The sequence below is a fragment of the Aythya fuligula genome, chromosome 2, assembly GCF_009819795.1.
Source record: "Aythya fuligula isolate bAytFul2 chromosome 2, bAytFul2.pri, whole genome shotgun sequence".
NCBI classification, from domain to species: domain Eukaryota; kingdom Metazoa; phylum Chordata; class Aves; order Anseriformes; family Anatidae; genus Aythya; species Aythya fuligula.
The window spans coordinates 159003659-159026223 of record NC_045560.1 but is presented as its reverse complement, the minus strand read 5'-3'; the positions used below and the strand labels follow the sequence as shown (position 1 = coordinate 159026223).

Below are 22565 nucleotides of genomic sequence, written 5' to 3'. Positions count from 1 at the left end.
GTGGGGCTGGCACTGTGCTGCTGGAGGAGGGAGGAGAGAAGGAGGGAAGGAGGGTTGTGTCTGTCTGTGAGAGAGCATTGGGGTACGTTTGGGTTGGCAAAGTCTGAAATTTGGGTGAGGCCGTGGCACCCATCACCCTGATCTTTGCTCCGGACCTGTCGCGTGCTCCCGGCATCGCCGGGCCCTTCAGATCCTGCTCGGTTTGCTCAGTCCCAGCCCAGCTGTTTTCTGTGCACCGTTGCCTGAAACGCTGGAACAGGGGCACACTGCCTGATGAAGGAATCCACGGCTTGCTGCAACACCACCTCTAAACCTCGTGGTGTGAGATGGAAACTGGGAACAGCGCTGGGTGCAGAACCACTCCGCTACGAGCTCCGTGCCCACCGAGTGTGCTCACATACGATCACAGGCACGTGCTGAGGTTGAAAGCTGTGTGTTAGGGTGAGTTCCTTGGGTTCAGACCTCCCAAACAGGAGAGGGACGAACTGGAACAAAGTTTTTTCCACGCCTGCTGTCGGTGAGCGCACTGGTGGCCGCGGGCTCCTTGCCGCAGCCGGGCGCTGGAGCTCGCCCTCGGGCAGAGGAGGGCGGATTAAAAATTCCTCCGGTAATTACCTGCTCCCAGGAGCTGGCTTTTGAGAGAAAGGCCAGGTAGGAACAGCCCTGATGAGGGTGGGAACCTGCAGGACGATGGCATCGCCTTGAAATCGCAAAGCAGCGGGTAGCAAACAATCATTTATTTCAGGCAGCCTCGCTGGGAACGCCGGCGCGGCTCCACCGGGGAGTATTTTATCTGGAGGGCGGGTGACAGCCCCGCTCCTGAGCCTGCTAATTAACGCTGCTCTGAAGGCTGCTCCTGAGGGCCCGGCTCCGTGTGGTGATAAACGAGCGGCTCTCCTGGCCGGGGGAGATAACGGGGGCGGCACGGGGGGGCCGCGAGCAGCTGATGCACGAGGTGCCCTCCACCCGCACCCTCCTGCGATGCCGCGATAACGGCGCTGCTCCCGCTGCAGCCCAGCCACCGGGGCCGGCCGAGGGTCCCGGGGGGGAGCTGGGGGGGTTTTTTTGGGGGAGTTTTGGGGGGGCCGCGTGTCCCCCGGGAGCAGCGGTTTAAGAGCAGCAGGTGCGGAGCGGGGCCGGCTGCCGCCGCGCCGTGAAATATTGCCGGGGCCCGGCGCTCCGCGGAGCTTTAATAACTCCCGAAATGAAACGTTTGAAACCGGCCCTTGTAAACTCCTCGCCGGCGTTTAATTGCCTCGTAAAACAGCGTGCTGAAGAAAGTATTAAAGCCTTCGCTGCTGCTTAACCCTTCCCGCCGCCTGCTTTCTCCGCGGGGCCGCGTCTCCTCCCCGAGGCCGGCCCCGCTGGGTGCGCGGCCACCCCCCCAAAGTCCCCGGGCGGTTTGGGGTGTTCAGGTGGCCTGCGCCGGGGCGAGCCGGGCTAATTTATGGCGCGAGGCCCCGCGGGGCACGGAGCAGCAGCCTTCCTCCCCGGCCCTAATTGGCGGCCGGGCGCACGGGGAGCGGGGCCGCAGCTGAGCTGAGCGGCAGCTGCGCCCTCGGCACGGCGGCTGCTCCCCGGCACGCGGCCCTCGCGCGCACCCAGGCTGTCACCGTGCTGCCCCGAGCACCCTAAAAGCACCGAGTGCCCCAAAAGCACCGAGTGCCCCAAAAACACCAAGTGCCCCAAAAGCACCGAGTGCCCCAAAAGCTCTGAGCGCCCCAAAAGGGGCCGAGGCCCTGGCCCAGGCACCCCTCTGGGCATCACCATCCCCGGGGGCAGAATTTCTGCCTTATTTCTCACCTCCCCTGCCTCCTGTGAGCTTGTCATCCCCCCATCCTGTCCCCACAGCCCCACAAAGGGCCCCCCCCGGCTCTCCTGCATCCCCCCTGGGCACTCACAGCCCACCAGGAGGTGCCCCCGGAGCCTTCTCCAGCCCATGCCCAGCACCCCCAGCCCTCAGCCGGCCCCACGGCGGAGCTGCTCCAGCCCTGGGCATCTTTGTGGCCACCCCTGACCTCGGGAGAGTTTCCCCATTCTGAGTTTTGCCCACCCCGTTGTTGGGCAAACGGGGCCTGACCCATTCCCAGGTGGGCTTCTGCCGATGGCCACCCTGTGCTGGTGCCCTGTGGACCCCAGGGGACACCTGATCTGGGCTGGGGCTGCACCACTGAGCCCTGCCGAGGTGAAAGCTTGTGAGGAATCCCTGAAAGGGCTCCACGCACAGGGCTGGCTCGCTTGGAGTCCTTGGCTGCACGGGGAGCGCAGCAGCACCACGGCCCCAAAAAAACACGGCTTAAACCACGGCTCCGTGGGTCAGGAGCTTCAGGAACAAGAAGAAATAACGCAGGTTTATTGCTGAGTTCTGCACTACTTCTTGTGTTCGCAGCACGCACCAAGCCAGTCCTTGCTGTTCTCATTTACCTGCCTAGAAAGCTCAAAAAAACCATTTGGAGCTGGGGGGTTGCTGGTGGGAACCGGAGGGGCGCAGCTCCACGGGGCAGCCCGGTGCCATCCGGGGCCTCGCCGGCTTCCCGTTTACACCTCTGGAGGAGCTGGATCCGAATCGTGCCCACCCCACACCCCTGGGCCACATCAGAGCTGCCCCCCAGCCCTTCCCGCAGGGCCCCGCTAATGCCTCCCAGCAGCTGCGTGCGCGGCCCCGCGGCCCTGCCCGTGTGTGCGAGGCTGCTCCCGGGCTGGGATCGCGGCGGAGCAGAGTTAATGAGCGACATTTCACCCACGGCCCCGCGAGGCTGGAAATGAGCCCGCGTCTGGAGGCGGCGGCAGATCCCCTGCTGCAGGTTTCCGGCTCACCCCGGGCTTTATTCGCTCCGCCTGCCTGGCCGCGTTTGTTCTCAGCTGGCCTTTTCTTCTCTTGCAGCGAGAACGAGGCGCTGTGGAGGGAGGTAGCCAGCTTGAGGCAGAAGCACGCGCAGCAGCAGAAAGTTGTCAATAAGGTAAGCCCCCCCAGCTCACGGCTCGCTGCAGGGCGGCGGTGTTTGTTCTGCTTCAGAGCAGTTTTGGCTGCTGCGTTTCCTTGTGATGCCCTGAGATTCTGGAAGGCCACTGGCTGCCACGTCCTGTGCCCCCCCAGCCTTCTTTCCCCTCCGTGCTCTGAGCCGAGGGGTCCCGGGAGCCGCTGGCGCCCGTGGGTTAGTCCGTGTCACAGCACGCACCCTAACGGGTCTCCTTTTTTTCTCCTCACAGCTTATCCAGTTTTTGATTTCATTGGTGCAATCCAACCGTATTCTTGGGGTGAAGAGGAAGATGTAAGTCTGCATTTCTACATCCAGATAAAGATTCCCTGTCTGAGAATAAAGAGAGGATCAGCAGAGTGGGTCCCCCAGATCTCTGCCTTCTGTAGCAGCCTTGCCAGTGGGGTAGGACTGGACAGCGGTCATTGGGATCATGTGAGCCTCAAGTTCTTGCTCCGGCCAGAACCAGCTAACACTGCGATGCGACTGACGCCAGGAAGGGTTTGCGAGCCAGGCCACATCAGCCCATGCAGAACACACTTTGTCCCCAACCCCTGCCCTCTGTGAAAGGGCAGCACGCACAGCGGTGCCTTGGCACTGCCACGGCGTTCTGGGCCTTACCCCACAGGGCCACCAGGGCCAGCCTCCTGCTGTCAGAGGCTGCTGACATCTCCACAGAGTAATCAAGCCCGTCCTCAGACGTGCCGTGGATTATTCTGCCCCTCACTAGTTGCACTGGAGGCCTGTCCAGCACCGAAGTGCCCCAAGAGGTTGAGAACATCGCTGGGTTGGTTGCTCTGGGCCAGGCAGTCGTTACGGGTTTTGTCCCAGGATCACAATTTCACCCCAGCAGCGCAGCTTCGTCCTAAGAGCTTGTAGAGATGCTTCTCCCGTTGGCTCTCCTCCGACACCACCACAACAGCCCCATTTGGTCCCGTCCCGTGGACGGGCTCCTCACCCACCTCCTCACCCACCTGGTGTCCCATAGGAAGGGGCAGGCCCCCCGTGCTGCCCCTACCCCTCGCCCCGAGCTGCCCGGCTGGCTGCGGGGCTGCCCCTTTGTGTGCGAGCGGTGCCCAGCCGTGCCATATGGCAGGCACCGCCGCAGCAGGCTCGATTGTTATTAATGAAGGTAGTGCCTCGTCCTGCCATCCTGTCCGAGACGTGCCCCAATGATTTATCCCGTACGGGGAGCGTCTCTCCGCAGCGCTCGGGTACAGAACGGGGCCGCAGCGGTGCTCGTGCCGCAGCTGAGTGCCAGAAACCCCGCAGAGGAGGGGACCGAGGGCTTCATGGGGGCTCTCCGAGCCCTGAGGCTTTGCATTTCTGCTCCACAGGCTTGCAAAGCCAGCCGAGGGGCTGCCCGTGGGGGCTGGCTGCGTGTCGCTGGGCCTCCTGTCCAGAGGTGGCCACCCCAGGGTGCCCAGACCCCGCGGGGTGCGCACATCGTGGGGCTGGGGGTGGGCTAGGCTGGGGCCGGGTGGTGCTGGAGGCTGGGGCTGGCAGCGTGGTGACCCCTGTGGTGTTTTGGGATTCTTTTGCAGCCCCCTGATGTTGAACGACAGCAGTTCAGCACATTCCATGCCGAAATACAGTCGCCAGTACTCCCTGGAGCACGTCCACGGCTCGTCCCCGTACGCAGTAAGTGCACCGCGCGCCCGGGACGGGGACGTGGGGACACGGCTTCCCGGGGAGGTCTCACCCGTGCACCACGTCTGCTCGTGGCTGCTCTGCTTCGTGCAGCACGGCACCTCCACGGGGCTCTGATCTGCCCCAGCTAGCAGGGAGCGAGCTGCCAGCTCGGTTGGGAAGAGCCACCCGGATCTGCCAGCCCCACTGCCTCACCCCTCAGGGCTCAGCAGGGGTTTGAGCATTTTGTTAAGGGCGTTACCCAAATGACAAGGGGCACAAGACATCAACCCCCGTGCTCAGAACCTGCTGCCTCTCGTGAGGGGCCACGCATTCGATCGCAGACCCAGCAAGGGTTGTCTGAATTGGACCAGCAGCCGAGGGGGGTTTCAGGGCAGCATCGCTCAGCTGACGTCTGCTGGCTCGGGCTTTGCTTTGGTCTGTCACAAAATGCACCCGATGTCAGCCGGCCCTTGCTGAGCAATTGCTGCTATTGGCTAATTAACGTGGCCGTGTGCAATTAGCGGTACTCCCTGCAAGCAGCCTGCTGCCAGACAGGGTGGGAGCCAGGCAGGGACAGCAGCAGCAGCAGCAGCGGGGTCCCCGTGACCAGAGCTGAGCTGTGACCCGGGGGCGAGGTGGGGGACACCAAACAAAGCCAGGCAGCCCTCGCAGGAGCAGCACCCATCAAAGCAGAGCTGTGTGGCACCCCGTCACACAGAGGGTGTTGCTCCAGCCCTGGCCACGCTGCGGTGGCTGAAGGGCACCCAGCCCCAGCAGCACGCAGCCTCGGGGGGCACGGCGACGTGGCTGCACAGCAGGAGTCTGTCCGCGTGCTCTGGGCTGCCCTACAAACTGCTGCTGGATCCCGGTGAGCCCTGAGGTGTTGGCTTTGCTCTCCCATCATCCGTGCAGCTTTCGGGGTGCTGCTCCTCTCCCACACCCCTCAGAGCTGGCCCCGAGTCCTCGCTGGGACGAGCTGCGGGCTTCTTGCTCCTGCCCTGTGTCCTCCTGGTGTGCTGGAGGGAGGTGGGTCAACGGGGCTGGCATTTCCCTCGGACCTGGCAGCTGCAGCGTGCCTGCAGCAAACCCTGCCGTGACGCTGCACAAAGCCTGACACTGCACAAACCCTGCCGTGACACTGCACAAACCCTGCTGTGACGCTGTGCAGACCCTGGCACCACACAGACCCTGCTATGACACTGCACAAACCCTGCCATGACGCTGCACAAACCCTGACACTGCACAAAGCCTGGCACCGCACAGACCTTGCTGTGACTTTGAACAAACCCTGACACTGCACAGACCCTGCTGTGACACCACACAGACCCTGCTGTGACACCACACAGACCCTGGCACCCCACAGACCCTGCCACAATGCCACAGGAGCGCTGCCACGACACGGTGTGAACCCTGCTTTGATGCCACGTGGTGCCGTGGATGCGGGAGCTGCCCTGCCTCTTGCTGGTGTTTGCTCCCTGTTTGCTTTTCACCACCTCTGGCCTGTGCTGGTCCCTTCCATCCCGTCTCAACGTGGGTGTTTTCACGTTACTCATCTCCTAGCGCCACCCAGGTTCGGGGCTCTCTTCCCATCTGCCCCCTGCATGGGAAGCAGCTGCCGTTCCTTTTCCAAGGCTTTTTCCAAGAACCTCCTTTTCGAGGTTCTTTGCACTGAATTTCTGGCAGGGCTGCGGTTCAGGAGCGAGGCTTTACAGCTGGGAGAGCGGCCGGGTGCCCTCGCCGGGCTGCTTGCAGCAAAATAAAGGCTGTCCCTGCTTCCAGGGGCAGCGCATTCAGACCACCAGCTCCCGACACGCAGCGCCCTGCTGTGCCCGGCTGATCCGATCAGCTTTTTAGCCGAGACCCGAAATATCAAAATATCTCAGCCCCGTTAAAGAGCTCTCCTGCTGCCAGACCACCCCGTGCGAGGGCTCTGTTCCCCTTCCAGCTCCCGTCCAGCGCTGTGAGCTCAGCTTTAGAAGTGCCTTCGTTCCCCCCGCGCGCCGAGCGTTGCGCAGAGCCTCTGGGAGCTCCTCCAGGTATCTCAGGGCTCTGCTCGTTATGAGAAACCCGTGTGGCCGGCTCCTCGCAGCCCCAAGTGTTCGTGGCTTCCAGCTCAGGGGCGAGGAGCGATCGCTGGGCGGTTTGTCAGAGCCGTCTGCCAGCACGAGCACTGGATGCTGACGCTGCCACGGCCCCGATTTGAGTGGAAATTGCAGAGTGGTTTTGCACCAGGACGGCTGGCGTGGGTGGCCTGGTGCTGTGCCACTCGTGGGACCCGACCCCGGGTCCCCAGCCAGCGGGGAGTCTTGTGTTCCTCACACCTTGAATTTCGTTCATCTCTAGGTCCTGAGAACTTCGGCTTTCCTTTGAGCATAAAAGAAAGGCTCAGAGTGGGAGGGGAAGGGTGAGACGCAGAGCTGCTCCGCGTCCAAGTGTTGAATCATCCAGGGAAAGCATCCAATATTGTTACTTTTGAAATTTCACCGTTTCCAGGAAGAGTTCAGGGGACAGAGGCCCGACGTGTGCCTCCAGCAGTGCGTGGGGTGGGCGATGCGTTTTGTGTTGAGCCCCCGTGGGTCGCTGTCTGCTTTGTGCCTTGTGCTCCACCCCACAGCCGCTGTGCTTTGTCCTTTCAGGCTTCTTCCCCAGCCTATAGCGGCTCCAACCTCTATTCCCCGGATTCTTCAGCCAACTCTGGCCCCATCATCTCCGACGTGACGGAGCTCGCCCAGTCCAGCCCTTCAGCATCTCCCAGCGGCAGCCTTGACGAAAGGTAACGCTGCTGCTCTCCTGCAGCCTCACGTTGGCTTCGTGGGGATTGTTACCCGGTGGGCTGAGCTGTAGGGTATCAGTACAGCTGATATCTCGTGGCAGAGGCTGCAATCCCCCGGGGGTGACAGCCAAAAACGGAGCAGGACACTGCCGGCTCAGCAGCCTTTTATTTCTCCAGATCAGCTCTAATCCTGCACTCAGCCAACGTTTGCTCCTTTGCCTCCCTGCCCAGCGTGAGCAAGCCCCGGAGGGGTCCCAGTCCCCAAGAAACAGACCTTCAGCGGTGTGTCAGCCCCATCAGGTGGAATTACCAGCCTCCTGGGAGCTGGGGTGGCTTTGCCCTGCCCTTACAGACTGCTGCGCAGAGGAGGAGACACAGAGAACAAAAAATAATTGGGAGTAACGATGCCAGGTCCATCCCCAGCAGCTCAGGTGCAGCAGCTGAGGATCTGCAGCACGTTGAGGGCAGCCAGCAGCCCTTCTCCTTGTGCCCTTCACCTGCTTCAGGTCCACAGGCCCCAAGAGGCGAGTGCTGCAGGTCCCGTGGCTCATAGTCAGCCTCGTGTGCCTCTGCCACCACCTCTGGGTACTGCTGGAAGCCTCCCGAGCTCCATCAGTGCGGCCGTTCAGCCCTCACACCCCGCTCGGAGGCTCTTGATCTGAGCCCCCCCCGGGCCCATCTTTCTTTAGCACCTTGTGGTCGCCTTTTTGCTTCCCTTTAATAGGTTTTTCCTGGCATCGGCGCTCCCCCTGAGGTGCTGAATCACCCACAAATGCCATTTATTGCCTGAACACCCTCTGCCAGGAGCGCTCGCTCTTCAATATAGACCATATGTTGGCTTAATGGGCCCTTTCCCCCTTCTTTTGTCGCTGCTGTCCTTGCCACGAGGACTAATTGAGCCTCTGCCGCCCCAAACCAGCGAGCTGGGGTGGGGAAGGGCTCCCATCTGCAGGATTAGGGCTGACCAAAGGGGCCACCTTCCCTTCCCTTCCCTTCCCTTCCCACAAAAACAGAACCTCTGCAAATGCCCGGGTGCTTTGGCTAAGGGCAGAGCCCAGGCTGGGCTGGCACAGAGGGGTCACTGCCATCAGAAGGCTCTGGGGCGGTGGTGACAGCATATTTGGGTGCTCTCTCAACCTCATCTTTGTAGCTGGCTCCAGAGGCTTTGTACACAAGGAAGGCAGCAGCAGACGTGAGGATTTTTATCCTGTTGTGTGGGAGCAGATCTCAGGAACCGATCCTGCGTCGGTGCCGGATCCTCACCCGCTCTCTTTCCTTCCCCCAGGAGTAGTCCCGTGGTCCGGATCAAAGAAGAGCCCCCCAGTCCCTCCCGCAGCCCCAAGATAGAGGAGGCCAGCCCAGGGAACCCTCCTGCTGTCGAAACTCCTCTGTCTCCCTCCACGTTCATCGACTCCATCCTGCAGGAGAACGAACCCAGCACCACGACCGCTGCCGCTGGCAACAGCACCACACAGCCTCAGCCCCAGGAAAAGTGCCTCAGCGTTGCCTGCCTCGACAAGTAAGTGCTGCTCTCCTGTTTCACCTCCAAACCCCACTGCTCTGGGCTGCTGGGCTTTACAGATGCCAGCAGCCCGCAGCTCGGGGGGCAGACGTGGCCGTTTGTGCAGGGAGCTCCCCCGTGGCTCTGCCGGGGCAGATATTTTGTCCTCTCCCCGTGGTGTTGGGGGTAGTAGCCCACCTCCTGACCCCGTGCAGGGCTTTACACCCCCAACGCAGGGACCCGATGCTGCTGCAAGGGGCCACGTGGCTGCCAAAATAAGAATGGATAAAAATGCCTGTGCTAAATTCGGGCTCGCTCAAACTCCGCTCCTGCGGCGCAGAAATGAGTCACTGTGGGATCAGCTGTGTTTTGTCTCGGGCCCCGCACATCCTCCTGCTTTGGAGCTTTTTGGAAGCTCCTGCTTTGTGCTCGCAGCCCGAAGGCAGCTGACGGGCACGCAGACACGGGCGCCTTCCCCCACCGCTTGCTGGAAGCTTCTCCCCGGGGCTTTTTGCCTGCAGGGGAGGTTCGGAACCGGGAGGCTGCCCCGACCCCGCTGCCCCCAGGCCAGTAGGGGAAGTTTTGCCCCAACCTGCAGCTCGCCACCCAGCCCTAGTCGCATCCTCCCACCCGGGCTCTGCTCACAGCTTGCATCAGAGCCCGGCTGGGCTGGGCTGAAGGCTGGTGGGGGCTTTGTCCTGGGGGTCAGCTCGTGGTCTGACACCTTCATCACCACGCAGCGCTCGCGTGGGAGCTGCAGGAGTCGGGGTGGAGAGCTGGGAGCTGCCTGTGTGTGTCAGACCACCAGGAACCCCTTCCAGCACCACGCTGGGATCTTGCTGCTGCTCAGATCTCAGCCCCTTCCCACTCAGCCGGTGTGCTGGGGGAAAAGGAGTGCTGGAATTAAGGTCTCCCCTCTGCACCCCGGGGCAGGCTGTCCATAAAAGCAGCCTGGGGAAGGCGCAGGTAGTTTGGAGGACCTAGAAGGCAGCAGAGCGCTCCCGTAGCCAAAAGGCTGTGGTGTCGTGGCACCACAGGAGGAGGCAGAGGGCTGAGGAAGAAGCCCCCTTCCTGCAGGGTCGCACGGGGGCAGCTGGGGGCTGCCTGGAGCCTGCTGGCAGCACACAGGGAGCTGCGTTTGCTGCATCACACCTCGCAGTCAGGAAACGCCCGCTCGCTCCTTCCTCCCGGCCCTGTGGGAGGTTTTTTTGTCTATAGCTTCTCCTATTTATAGACCCACGGCAATCCGTCTCGGCGATACCAACTGTCCTTAAAAAGAGGCAGGCTTTATTTTGCAGCTCGGTTACATTATGCAGCTTCAGAAGCCGAAACTCGCCGTTTAAAGGGTAATAAAAATGAAATAAAAGCGCTGCCGAGTGTTCCTGAATTATTGAGCACTCCTGCAGACTACGCAGAGGCAGGCAAAGGACACAGAAGACGTTTGCCCCTTGCTCCTGCAGAGAGCGAGCTCCACGCTTCGTCCTGGAGAGCTTCTGAGGGTTGGTTAAAAGAAGGGGCTGGTGCTTCCCCTTCTTCAGTGCTCTTCCCCTTTTTGGGGTGCTCTCCTACTCCAGCACCGTGCCAGCAGCACCACGCTGCTCCCCTCTGCCTGCTTGGTGCCTCAGCACCCTGCCTGTAGCTTTGTTCCTCGGGGTGGTGCTGCCACGGCTCCTGCTGCACGGGAGCAGCATCAGGAGGACGGTGGCACTGCCGTGCCCTCAGCCCCTTCCCCATTTTTCTGGAGCAGCCCCACGCCCCCTGGAGCAGCGCTGGAAGCTGGAGGTGCCCCGGGGGAGCTGCAGTGACCAGAGCACACGTTGTGCTGCGGTGCTGAGCAGAAAGGAGGATGACTTGCTAATTGAAACGCTGGCAGCCAGCTCTCGTGGACCAGACCCCACTGCACTGCACCACGGACGTGGTCCCCGTGTGCCCGTCCTGTGAGCATCCAGCCCAGCCCGTGCCCCGTGCCCTGCCCCGGGGGGAGGCAGCAGCACGGCGCCCTGGCGGGGCAGCAGCGGTTAAATTCCGAGGAGTTTGCTCACTGCTTTTGGGACTCAGGCAATAAGGGAAGTGTTCCCTGACGGCGGGGACCGTGCGGGATGACAGCGGTGCCCGGACGCCGTGCCGTGACCCGTGCACTGACAGCCTGCCAAGACGGCTCAGCAATACCTGCCTTTCATCACATGCAGCGTGTTCCTCTTGTTCTCAGATTATTGGAGAGGAGCCGCCCGTGAGGCCGCAGGTCCCGGCGTGCAGTGCCTCTTTGTGCGCCCCACAGGCTGTTATTTAATCTACAAGACACCCTTTGTTCGAGGGAATTTCATCTGCACCGAGAGCTCAGGCTGTGCAGGGAAGGGATTTGCCTCTCAGTGCTCGGTGGCACGGCCCCGGCGTTGTCCTCCACCCCCCCGTGGAGCTGTGTGCGCCACGTTTTGGGGGCCAAAGCCCTCTGTGTGCTCACCCCATAATGGCACCAGGGCTGCACCCCACAAGCCGTGCTGCCGTGCACCAGGTCATGGAGCTGGGTCCACATCAGAGGCATTTGGGGAGACGTCTCACTGAGCCTGGGTGTGCCATACGGGACCCTGCTGTCTCCACGGGCTTTCTCAGGGCGTTTCGGTTTCGTGTTTTTGTTGTTCATCCCCATTCTGCCCCATTTTGTCGTTAATCCCCGTTCTGCCAGCCCGGCAGCGCAGCAGCACGGCCGCGGGGCAGCGCAGACCGGGCTGCTCCAAGCACGGGGCGCTGCCCACGAACTGCTCCCACCTTCAGAGCGGGGGGAGCCCAGGGCTTAAATGATTCTCCTGAGGCCTCCTCTGGTTTTGTGATAAGGACAGAAGGAGGAAACTTCCCACGGTAAAACCTGAGTGCGCAGCGGGGCGCTGTAGCAGCCAGCGGCAGGGCGCATCCATCCAGCCCCGTTCCTGCCTCCCACGGTGGCTGCGAGCAGAAGCCTGGGAGAAATTGTCTGAAGTATTGCCCGTGACTGCTTCCAGTTAAGGTGGAGAGTGGTTCAAAAGAGAAATGTAAGCTGGCCCCAGCTACAAAGCGTTCCTGAGCGTGTGTCCTGCCTACCCGCGGGCTGCCGGAGGGGGTCCCCGCTGGAGCTGTCGCTCTCCGGTCGTTATTTGCCTGCTGGGGCCCTGGGCCCTGCTGTCCTCACCCCATCTCCCAGGTGCAGACACATCACAAGGCGCCGTGTGACCTGGGCAGAGCTCAGGGGCCGGAATTGCTTTTTTTTTTTTCCTGCAGAAATGAGATAATCGGTGCAAGGCCGCGCCGTCGGCGTGCTGTCAGAAACGGGGACGTTTGGGAGGAAAAGCAGCGCGGGGAACAAAAGCAGCTCTGTGCCTCCGCAGGGCTTTGCCTTCAGCGCTGGGCAGCGCGGCGCCCACGAGCTCCTGGTGGCAGCCAGCGGCTGGGGATGGGGCTGGGGGGCCAGGCTGGGGACCCCCGAGGGCTCCCCAGAGCTCAGCTCCCCCCTGCTTTGTAAGAAGTCTCCCCGCTGGGGAAGGGAGCATCCCGGGGCCGGAGGCAGAGCCACGGAGCAGATCTGTGGAGTTGGAGGTGCTGCTTTCACGCAGCTGCTGCTGGGGCTGCAGGGCACAGCCGGCAGGAGGGCACGGCACGCGAGACGCCTCGTGCCACCTCACCAGGAGACACCCCCGGAGCTGCCGCGTTGCCCAGCGGCTCTGCTCTCGCCTCGTGCAGTGCTTGCCGGCCTTGCTGCAGGATGAGTCTGATTGTGGGGTCGCCGAAAGCATCTGAAATCTGCCAAAACATCTCGGGTGCTTTTAAATGACTTTGGAAGTCGTTTAAAAGCATGCAGGTGGATAAGTCATTTATTTGCTGAGCGTTCGTGGATTTTAGTCCAGAAAAAAGTTACAGATCCCTGCAGCTCCTGCGTGTGTGTGCGAGGCAGGGCTGTGTCTGCAGCCCAGGCAGCGTTCCCAGGAGCACTGCGAGCACTGCTCTTGTTCTGGCAGCTCACCTTGCAGCCTCTGCGCCCGTAGCAGCAGTGACAAAACGGTCCCAATCGTAGCACCACGAGGGGGATGCCACCCGCTGCTCTGCGGCCCTGAAGCAGCCTGAGCATAAAAACCAGGAACAGGAGAGTGCCTGGGGGACTCGCTGCGTGTGCAGCCCTGCAGGGTGGGCGCAGGTCAGGGTGTGAGGGTGAGGTTGTGTCCCCAGAAAGCAGCTTGAGTTCTCTCCATCACCACCAGGAGCTGCGTCTCCTGCTGAGCAAGCACCAGTTTCCCCAGTGCCGGTCCAGAGGTGAAGGTGCTTTCTGCCAGCAGTGTTCCCCGTGCACCTTCTGCCCCAAAACACGCTGTTGCAGGGGGGTTGGTTTGTTGCCCTTTGTCACGTTGCAGCAGCTGGGGCGCAGAGGGGACACTCCGTGCCTCAGGGCTGAAGGAAGGGCCCAAAGCTGCATCCTGGACAGGCAGAGCCGTGCCAGGACCCCCGCGAGCCCACGGGGCTGGTGGTTACCAGCACCCTGAGCACGACGCCTCTCTCCTGCCCAGGAATGAGCTCAACGACCACCTGGACACCATCGACTCCAACCTGGACAACCTTCAGACGATGCTGACCACGCACGGCTTCAGCGTCGACACGAGCGCGCTGCTGGACGTGAGTACCGCGCACAGGGGGGGGCACGGGGGGCTCCCGGCCGTGCCCCCCTGCCCTGCCCTCACCGTTCTTTCCTCTGGCAGCTCTTCAGCCCCTCCATGACGGTTACAGACATGAACCTCCCCGACCTGGACAGCAGCCTTGCCAGTGTGAGTAGCTCCCCCCCGTGCGGCTGTGCCGGCAGCCCCTCCGCACCCGGGGGGCTCGGGCAGCTCCAGGGGGGCTTGGACAGCTCCAGGGGGCTCTGAGAGCTCCTGGGGGGCTCTGACAGCTCCTGGGGGGCTTGGATAGCTCCTGGGGGCTCTGACAGCTCCTGGGGGGCTCGGATAGCTCCTGGGGAGCTTGGATAGCTCCTGGGGGCTCTGACAACTCCTGGGGGGCTCGGATAGCTCCTGGGGGGCTTGGATAGCTCCTGGGGGGCTCTGACAGCTCGTGGGGGGCTCTGACAGCCTCTGGGGGGCTCGGATAGCTCCTGGGGGGCTTGGATAGCTCCTGGGGGGCTTGGATAGCTCCTGGGGGCTCTGACAGCTCCTGGGGGGCTTGGATAGCTCCTGGGGGGCTCGGATAGCTCCTGGGGGCCTTGGATAGCTCCTGGGGGCTCTGACAGCTCCTGGGGGCTCTGACAGCTCCTGGGGGGCTTGGATAGCTCCTGGGGGCTCTGACAGCTCCAAGCATCGGGGCCATCCCCAGCCCGCAGGAGGGAGGCGGGGAGGGGGAGCGCGGAGCCCCGCGTGGGGCTGGGGTCCTCCAGGGGGAAATCATTCAATTAGTGCTGCGGCCGGCTCTGTACAGCGAGCGGGGCCACTTCATCACTCACGCTCGGTTAATTAGGTGCTGAGACGGCTGCCTCTCCTCCGAGCCCTGCCCCCTGAACGTGGAAGTGCGCAGAGGCCCGTGGAGAGCCGCATGTGGTTTCCATAAGCCCTCCTGCTGCCGTCCTGACATCGTCGGGAGGTTTTTCTCTAGGCAGGCCCCGTCCCGTGCTGCGTTGTTCGTTTTATCTGCTCGAGTGTCTTCAGCACCGAGCGCCGCGCAGGGCTGCGGGCTGGGACGCGGCCGGGCACTGCCGTGACGTGGAGCAGCTCCCTGACCAAACAGAGGGAACCCGAAATAAACCCCAGGAGCACAGGGAGGCGGGGAGTGAGTCTGGTCCAGGTCAGACGCAGGAGGGCTCTCCTTGTGCGGGTGGTGCCGTGAGCACGAGGCTCCTGCCCCCCTCCTCTTCCTTCCGTTTTTTATTAACCTGAAAAAGAAGGAATTTGATTTATTTATTTATTTGTTTATTTATTTCCTAAGAGTAGAACAGGAAACGTCCTGAAGGGTTTTCCAAACAGGAAAGCCAAAATCTAGGGTCTCTTCTGGGGGCCTGCAGGCGTGCTCCTGGGCACGAAGGTGGCGGTGGCACGGGACAGGGGAGCACGGGCAGCACCCCTCTGATGTCCCTGTCCACAGCACATCTACATCACCCTGCGGCTTCCCACAGCAAAGCCTCCCTTGGGATGCTCCCAGAACATTTGGTAACGTGAGGGACAGGGCTCTGCTCCATCTGGTGCTGCCATCGCACCGCGCGGCCCCGTGCCGGCACAGGGGAGCCCCACGGGCTGTGGGCACGGGGCTCTTGAGTCCCCGTGTTCACAGGCACTGCTCCTGCTTGCTGCTGGCTGCCAGGTGGTGCTGGAACGTGCTCGGTACACGCTTAAACACCTGCTCAGGAGACTTCAGCTCGTGGTAGCCACAGGGCTACGAGGTGTGCGAGCGCTGCTGCAGGAGCGCAGGCACAGGTCCCAGCCTGCCGGCTCCTGGTGCTGGGATTTTGTACAGGGCAGGCAGCTTTGCTCCCTCCCAGCCCTTTTGTGCCTCCAACGCTCCCTCCTCGGCCATCCCAGCCCAGGGGTGCCCGTGGGGCCAGATGGAGCAGGGATGTGACCTCCACCCGCAGCTTACCGGGACCCTGGCGCGCTCTGGTAGCAGCAAATCCTTCCCTAAAGGGCTCACCAAGGCCCTGGGGGCTGTCCCTGCTGTCCCTGCCTTCACACCACGGGCACAGCAGGCACAGCAGCCCAGGAGCTCTGCGGGTGGCACCTGGGACCCGGGGTGGGCACTGGCTGCATCCTTCACGGGGTCGCTGGTGATGCCCTGAGCCGTGGGTGCTCATCAGCCTCCGGGCACGTCGGGGTGAATTAGTGGGGCTTCAGGATTGTAACCCACTGCTTTCCCTGTGTGACTGTGCCGAGAGCACTGCGCTTTCTGTCGGCGTGGACCCACCCTGTGCCGGGTGCTACCCAGCCCACCTTCTCTCCCTGCAGATTCAGGATCTCCTTTCTTCCCAGGAACAGCAGAAACCCACTGAGACAGAGGTCAGCACAGCAGACACAGGTACGGGGCGCTCATTTTGCCTCCCTCACAAGACCTGGGGCCGTGGCAAAACCATTTCTGCTCCCAAAAGCGTGTTTGGCTGAGAGAGGTGGGAGTGCTTGGACTGGGAAGGAGAAGGGGTGGAGGGGGAAGGGGTGGAGGGCTGTCTCTGGCTTTGCGTGGGCTGCCACCGTTCTGCTCCCCACTCAGCAGCAACCCCAGCACCTCAGTGCCCGGCCGGGGCTTGCTCCAGCTCCTGTCGGGGTCTGGGGGCGCAGGGAAGCCCCCGGTCACCTGGAGCTGGGGTGAGCGAGTCCCAGGGCACAGGCTGGGAGCGAAGCCCCCCTGAGGCCTGGTTCTGCTCCTCGCTGTGCCACCAAAAGCCCTTGCCTGAGCCCTGGCATTGGCAGCGAGGGCTCTGCTGTGTTACCGAGCACTTCCTCGCTTGATGACAACAGAGTTTGGGGGGTGCAGCCTCGTGGCACCCGCTCCACGCAGTGCCCCAGCTCCTCGCAGTGCCCCAGCAGAATTCCCCGCAGAATTTCCCCCCAGCACACTCTTTCTTTGCAGGAAAGCAGCTGGTGCACTACACGGCCCAGCCCCTCTTCCTGGTGGACTCGAGCGCCGTGGACATGGGGAGCGGAGACCTGCCCATATTCTTCGAGCTGGGAGAAGGGCCGTACTTCACCGACGGAGACGAGTACGCGGAGGACCCCACCATCTCGCTCTTGTCCGGGACTGAGCAGGCCAAACCCAAGGACCCTGCGGTATCCTAAGGCTGAGGGCAGGGCGAAAGAGAGGAAGAGAAAAGGATGCGCATGAAAGGGAAATCCAGCCGCCAGCCTCCTTGCTTTGCACAGACATTGACAGCTCTCAACACCCTCTGGTTCATGTTTGCTTCCCCCGGCACTGTGAGGATTTCATTTGTGTGTGTGCTTAATGAGGTGTTTTGAAACCCGCTTTAGATTCTAGCCACCCAGCGCTCCTCCAGTTCGGCAGTCGTTGGGGGCCGAGCGGTGCCAGAGACCCCGGCGGCGGTGCCGTGCCCGGCCCCGGCGCGGCGCTGAGCGAGCGGGAGAGCCCGGGCGGCCCCGGCAGCAGCCGCCGGGCGACCGCGGGCGGCAGCCGAGCCCCGCGCCGGGCACCGAGGACCCGGCAGCCGCGGGGGCACGGCCGCGGGCGCCCCTCGCCCCGGAGCGCGGCGCTCGCCGGGCGTGCGGATGGGGTCGCTTCTCAGGGGCAGGGAATTCCTCCTCCACCCCCGTGTCCCCCTTCCCTCCTCGCCCCGGAGAGGCGGACGCGATGGTTTTTAAAGAGAAATAAAAGTTTGCCAATCTGGCGCCGGTGGGTTGGATCCCTTTGTGGTCTCTGCCTCGCGGTCTGGTCCCCGAGGGTCTCCGCGCGCGCGCGCACACCCCGGGCGCCCCGGGCTCCCCCCGGGCCCGGCTTTCCCTTCTCTTTTTATTTCCTCTTGTTCTGTGTGTTTCTTTTTGTTTGTTTCTTTGGTTTTGTTTTCCTTTTGCTTAGCAGTAAAAATTTGTACATTTACACTTCAGATTGTTAATAGTAAAAACTGTATTTTGAATTTTTACATGAGAGAAGAAGAACCCACTTCTATCTATATATATATAAATATCTCTCTATATATATACATACAAATATATATAAAACAAATGCTCTGTCACCTGGTGGCTTTTCTATGGTCGGAAGCTTCATTTTTGTCCTCTCTCTGGGAAGCAGATGGGGTGAAGGCCCCCCCCAGTTCCCCTGCACGGCCCGGAGCTGCCGAGCTGTGCCGGGAGATCCCGGTGCCCGGTGCCGGAGCCGCCGGTGTCACCCACGGCAGCAGAGGAGTGAGTGCACGTGCCTGTGTTCAAACTCTGTGCCGTGGCTTCTTGCCTGAATCCCGCTGAGCCTGGGCTGAGTTTTCCAGGACGTTTCCGTAGCTGAGCCCGTGGAGGATGAGGGCGCTGCGGGACCCACACCAGTGTGCCGGAGGAGAGCTGGGCGCTGTGCACGCCTTTCAGGAGGCCTCATTTTGATGAGAACAACGACAAAGCCTTCACCTTTCATTCAGCACGTTGCAGGTTGTTGTCCCCAGGGCTGCCCACCCCCACGCCTCCAAACTCGGCACCACCACAAACTCGAAGCCACGCTCACCTTCCGAACCTGCAGCGTGCCAGGAAGCGGGAGTTTTGTGACAAGGAGAGGATCTTGGGTTCACGGCAGGACCCGTTTGTGATCCCACAAACTCTCATTATCCCTCGGTCTCCAGCAGCATGAATGCACCAAGGGCCTCATGAACTAAAAGCCATCCGGGTGACCGACTGCTCCCTGCAGGACCAGGGCTGAGCCGTGCCACGCAGCCGGCTCACCCGTGGCCGTGCCAACAAAGCCGTGGCCATTTCCAGACGTGGTGGGGAGCTGGGGGGGGGCTCAGCACCGCAGCTCACCAGGACACACGGGCAGGCTCAGGGCTGGTGAGAGGCTGCAGCGCGCAGTGCCCTGCACAGCGCTTGGCAGATTTGTTTTTTCCACCCCATTTTGTGCCTCTGCCAGGGCCCTTCCATGCAGCCTGCTGCAGGCAGCAGCACTTGGTGCAGGGTTTGCATTGCTGGGGCCGGCGAGTGGGTGGTGGAGAGCGGCGGTGCCTGTGTGGGGCACGGCTGGCCGGGGGCACGCCGGGGTCTGAGGGCTGTGGGAGCCCCTCGCTCCGGCCGGGCCGTAATGATCGAAGTAATTGTGCGTGACGCGGGCGGATCCATGAGCTCATCCCGGCTAATGAGGGCCACGTCCAGCGGGGCCGAGCACGGGGAACTTCCCCCTGTCATTCATCACCCACCCCGGGAGACGCCCGCGGATCCTGTCCCCGGATCCGCCGAGCGCAGCAGAGGGGCCGCGCTGTGCCCGTGGGATCAGGGGCACCGTGGTGAGGGGCCCAGGGGTGCGCAGCCCCCCAGGTGAATCACATCAGTCCCGGTGACAGGAGCAGACCCCAGTGGGGAGCACCAAGCGCCTGGGGTGCCCCTCGCCCACCTCCACCCTGCCCCCCCCCCCCAGGGCCCGTGTAGATATCAGGGTCCCTGCCGTGTCCGCGCCGAGCCCCGGCGCTGTGAGTGCAGCACGAAGGTCATAAAAAATCAGCGTGGATGGAGCCAGGGTGCAAAAGGGTTTTTGGGCTGTGGGAACTGGGGAGGAGCAAACTGCTCCTGGCACCCAAAAGAACTGGGGCTGGCAGCAGAGCCAGGCAGCGTGGCGATGCGGGGGGCACCGTGGGGACGTGGGGGGGGTCCCGGTGCAGCCGGGTCTGGCTCAGGGAAAGGGCAAGGAGAACCCACAGCAGCAGCTCCCTGGTGCACTGCATCACCTGCTAACAGCAGCCCAGGGGTGGGACCGAGGCGCTGAATGGCCCCCCCATGGATTCACTTGGTTGTTCCTTTTCCCAAATTCCCCCCCCAAACCGTGCTCTGACCCCGCACCAACTCTTGGCATCCAGAGGCAGCGTGGGGCAGGGCTGGGGGCGCGCATTTGGGGGGGGGGCTGCCGGGGATGGGGCATTGAAGGCGCCGGCAGAAGGGCTGGGTGGCTGCTGCAGGGACCTTTATTGGCAGAGGAGCACAGCACATGAGAGGAGGGGGCACGGGCGCTGCGCCCCCCCAGGGCACGTGGAGAGGTCCGGCCGCCTCCACGGCCCCTGCCCCGCCGCCCACCCCGCTCCCCGGGCACCCCCAGCCCAGCTCCTCGCCCCCAGCAAGTGCCCGGCGGCACCGGGGTCCTGCGGGGAGCGGGGTGGGCTGGGGGGGCTGGGGAGGGGGCTGCAGCGAGGCCGGGGGGGCGCGGAGGGAGGCGGTGGGGAAGCGCAGCAGAGGATGGCGTCCCGGGGGGCAGCTCCGTCGAGGCTCGGCCTTCTCAGACCCCTGGGGAGGCAGCGGCTGCGTCAGCCCCCCTGTCACGGGTGGGTGGCACCCCCAGGACCCCCCTCCCCAGCCAAAAGTCACCTTGGGAGGCCAAGGCCTCCTCCGAGTCCAGGTCTCGGTCCATTCCTGCGGGCAGGGGCAGACGCCGGGGCTGGGGGCAGGCACTGGCACAGCCCCCCCCCGGCTGCGTTGTGCCCACCCCAGGCAGTGGGGCGGCCTCGCTGCCTCCCCTCCCTGCTTGTGGGGGCATCCTCAGCTCATGTGTCCCCCCCCCAGCTTAATGGGGCACCCCTGGATAACGGGGGCACCCCCAGCTCATGGGGTGCCCAGGGATTGCCCCAACCCGAAGGGGACAGGGACAGTCCCTACCCCTTCCCCTCCCCCTTCCCCTTTCCCATTTTTCATTCCTTTTTCCTTTTCTTTTTCCCCTTCCCCTTCCCTCTGCCCTTCCCCTTTTCTCTTTCCCATTCCCTTTCCCATTCTCCTTCCCCCTCCCCACTGCCCTTCCCCTTCCCCTTCCCCTTTCCCCTTCCCTTTTTCCCCTTTCCCTTTCAGTTTCCCTTTTTCCCCCTTTCCTTTTCCCCTTCCCTTTTTCCCCTTTCCCTTTCCCCTTCCCCTCCCCATTCCCCTTCCCCTTTCCTCTCCCCCTGCCCCCCCCAGACCACTCGGGCGCTATGGGGGAGCAGGGGGTCTCCCTCCTCCAGCCGGGACCCCCCAGCACGGACACGGCCTCACCCTCCTCCGACTCGTTGGACTGTGCCGGGAGATCGGCGACGGGGGCTGCGGGGGGGCAGAGAGCACTGGGGTCAGCGCCGGGACGGGGTCACGGGGTGAAGGGTGAGGGGTCCCCGCGTCACCCCCCCGGCACCCACCGCCCCGGGCCTCCCCGGCGAGGGCGTCGGCGCTGAAGGAGCCGCTGTTGAGGGCGTCGAGGCTGGAGGAGGACGAGTCGCTGCCCAGCGCCACCACGGCCGCCTGCGCCCCCCCGGCACCCTCGAAGCTGTCGGCGGTCAGGCCTGAGCGAGGGGCGAGCATCAGCACCGTGACCCCCCCAACCCCGTGACCCCCCCCCGGTGACCCCACCACACCCCATGACCCCCCCCAACCCCGTGACCCCCACCCCGACCTTGTCCCAGGCGCTGTGCGGAGGTGGTGAGGTCGCCTGCGGGGAGGAGAGGGGCGTCATGGGGGGGGGGCTGGGGGCGCACACCCCCATTTGTCCCCCCCCCACCGCCGCCCCTCGCGGGTCCCTCACTCTCTCCGGAGGCCTCCAGCTTGGCGGGGCTGACGGGCTCTGCAAGAGACCAGGAGAGGGGGGGGGTCAGCACCAGACCCTGACCCCCCCCCCTCCCCCTTTTTTTTTTTTGGTTTCCAGGAGGGAAACTGAGGCCCGGGGGGGGGCAGCCCGGCCCTACCTGACGTCTGTCCCTCCGCAGACAGGGCCACATCCAGGGGGCTCGCGGGCTCTGCGGGGACACAGCGGGGCAGACCCCAGGGGCAAACACCGCCCGAGCCCCCCCCCCCACCACCCCATTGGGGCTGCCGGTGGGCCCGGAGCCCCCCTGCCCCCAGCACCCCCCCCCCACGCCCCCAGCCCCTTACCATCGGCTGTGGCGGTGCTCAGGAGCAGGAGGACGGCGGCCGCAGCCAGCGCCGGGGCCCTGCGGAGCGGGGATGGGTTGGGGATGCCCCCCACAGCCCCCCCACAGCCCCCCCAGACCCCCAGCACCCCCCCACCCCTACCCCACTGATTGGGGGTCCCCGGGTGGGGCTGCGCAGCCCCCAGGGTGCAGCAGGGGCTGCAGTCCCCATCCCAGGGCTGGTGCCACCCCCATAACGCAGGGGGCACCCCACAAACAGCCGGGGGGAGCCTGGCAATGGGGCGGGGGTGGCACTGGGGTGGGGGGGGGGGCAGCAGGGCTGGTGCTGTGCAGAGACCCGTCAAGGCCACCCCCGATGCCCCCAGACCCGTAGCAGTGCACCCAGACCCCACAGTGATTCTTCCAGAATCCCAGTTCTGCCCCCGGACCCCACAGTGCTGCCCCCAGATCCCATAGCGATGTCCCCAGACCCCATAGAGCTGCCCCCAGTGCCATAGCAATGCCCCCAGCACTGCCCTCAGACCCCATAGCGCTGCCCTGAGCCCCCCCCAGCAATGTCCCCAGACCCCATAGCACTGCCCCCAGTCCCCCCAGTGCTGCAGCAATGCTCCCAGTCCCCATAGCACTGGCCCCAAACACCATAGCACTGCCCCCAGTCCCCCCAGCAATGCTCCCTGTCCCCACAGCGATGTCCCCAGCACTTCCCCCAGACCCCATAGCACTGTCCCCAGACCCCCCAGCACTGCCCCCAGACTGCAGAGCGCTGCCTCCAGTCCCATAGCGATGCTCCCAGTCCCCCCCAGCAATGCTCCCAGTCCCCATAGCACTGCCTCCAGACCCCATAGCGATGTCCCCAGACCTCGTAGTGATGCCCCCAGACCCCATAGCGCTGCCCCCAGTCCCATAGCGATGTTCCCAGTCCCCCCAGCGATGCCCTAAGACCCCATAGCGATGCTCCCAGACCCCACAGTGATGTCTCCAGTGATGTCCCCAGACCCCTTAGTGATGCCCCCAGTCCCATAGCGCTGCCCCAGCAATGCCCCCAGACCCCTTAGCGCTGCCCCCAGTCCCATAGCGATGTTCCCAGTCTCCTCAGTGATGCCTCCAGACCCTATAGCAATGCCCTCAGACCCCATAGCGCTGCCCCCAGTCCAGGAGCAATGTTCCCAGTCC

The 22565-nt window shown here is 63.5% G+C and overlaps 1 protein-coding gene across 1 annotated transcript in view; it reads left to right on the top strand.

Moving 5' to 3' along the window:
- The window catches only part of HSF1 (heat shock transcription factor 1), a 37165-nt gene extending 19815 nt beyond the window's left edge, over positions 1–17350 (top strand). The window contains exons 5-13 of the mRNA XM_032183149.1: positions 2885–2960; positions 3211–3272; positions 4523–4619; positions 7247–7383; positions 8669–8902; positions 13414–13519; positions 13603–13668; positions 15826–15895; positions 16445–17350. Of these exons, the coding sequence (XP_032039040.1) occupies positions 2885–2960; positions 3211–3272; positions 4523–4619; positions 7247–7383; positions 8669–8902; positions 13414–13519; positions 13603–13668; positions 15826–15895; positions 16445–16650 (1054 nt within the window). The 3' untranslated portion in view covers positions 16651–17350. The remainder of the gene's footprint in view (positions 1–2884; positions 2961–3210; positions 3273–4522; positions 4620–7246; positions 7384–8668; positions 8903–13413; positions 13520–13602; positions 13669–15825; positions 15896–16444) is intronic.
- Positions 17351–22565: the final 5215 nt, after the last annotated feature.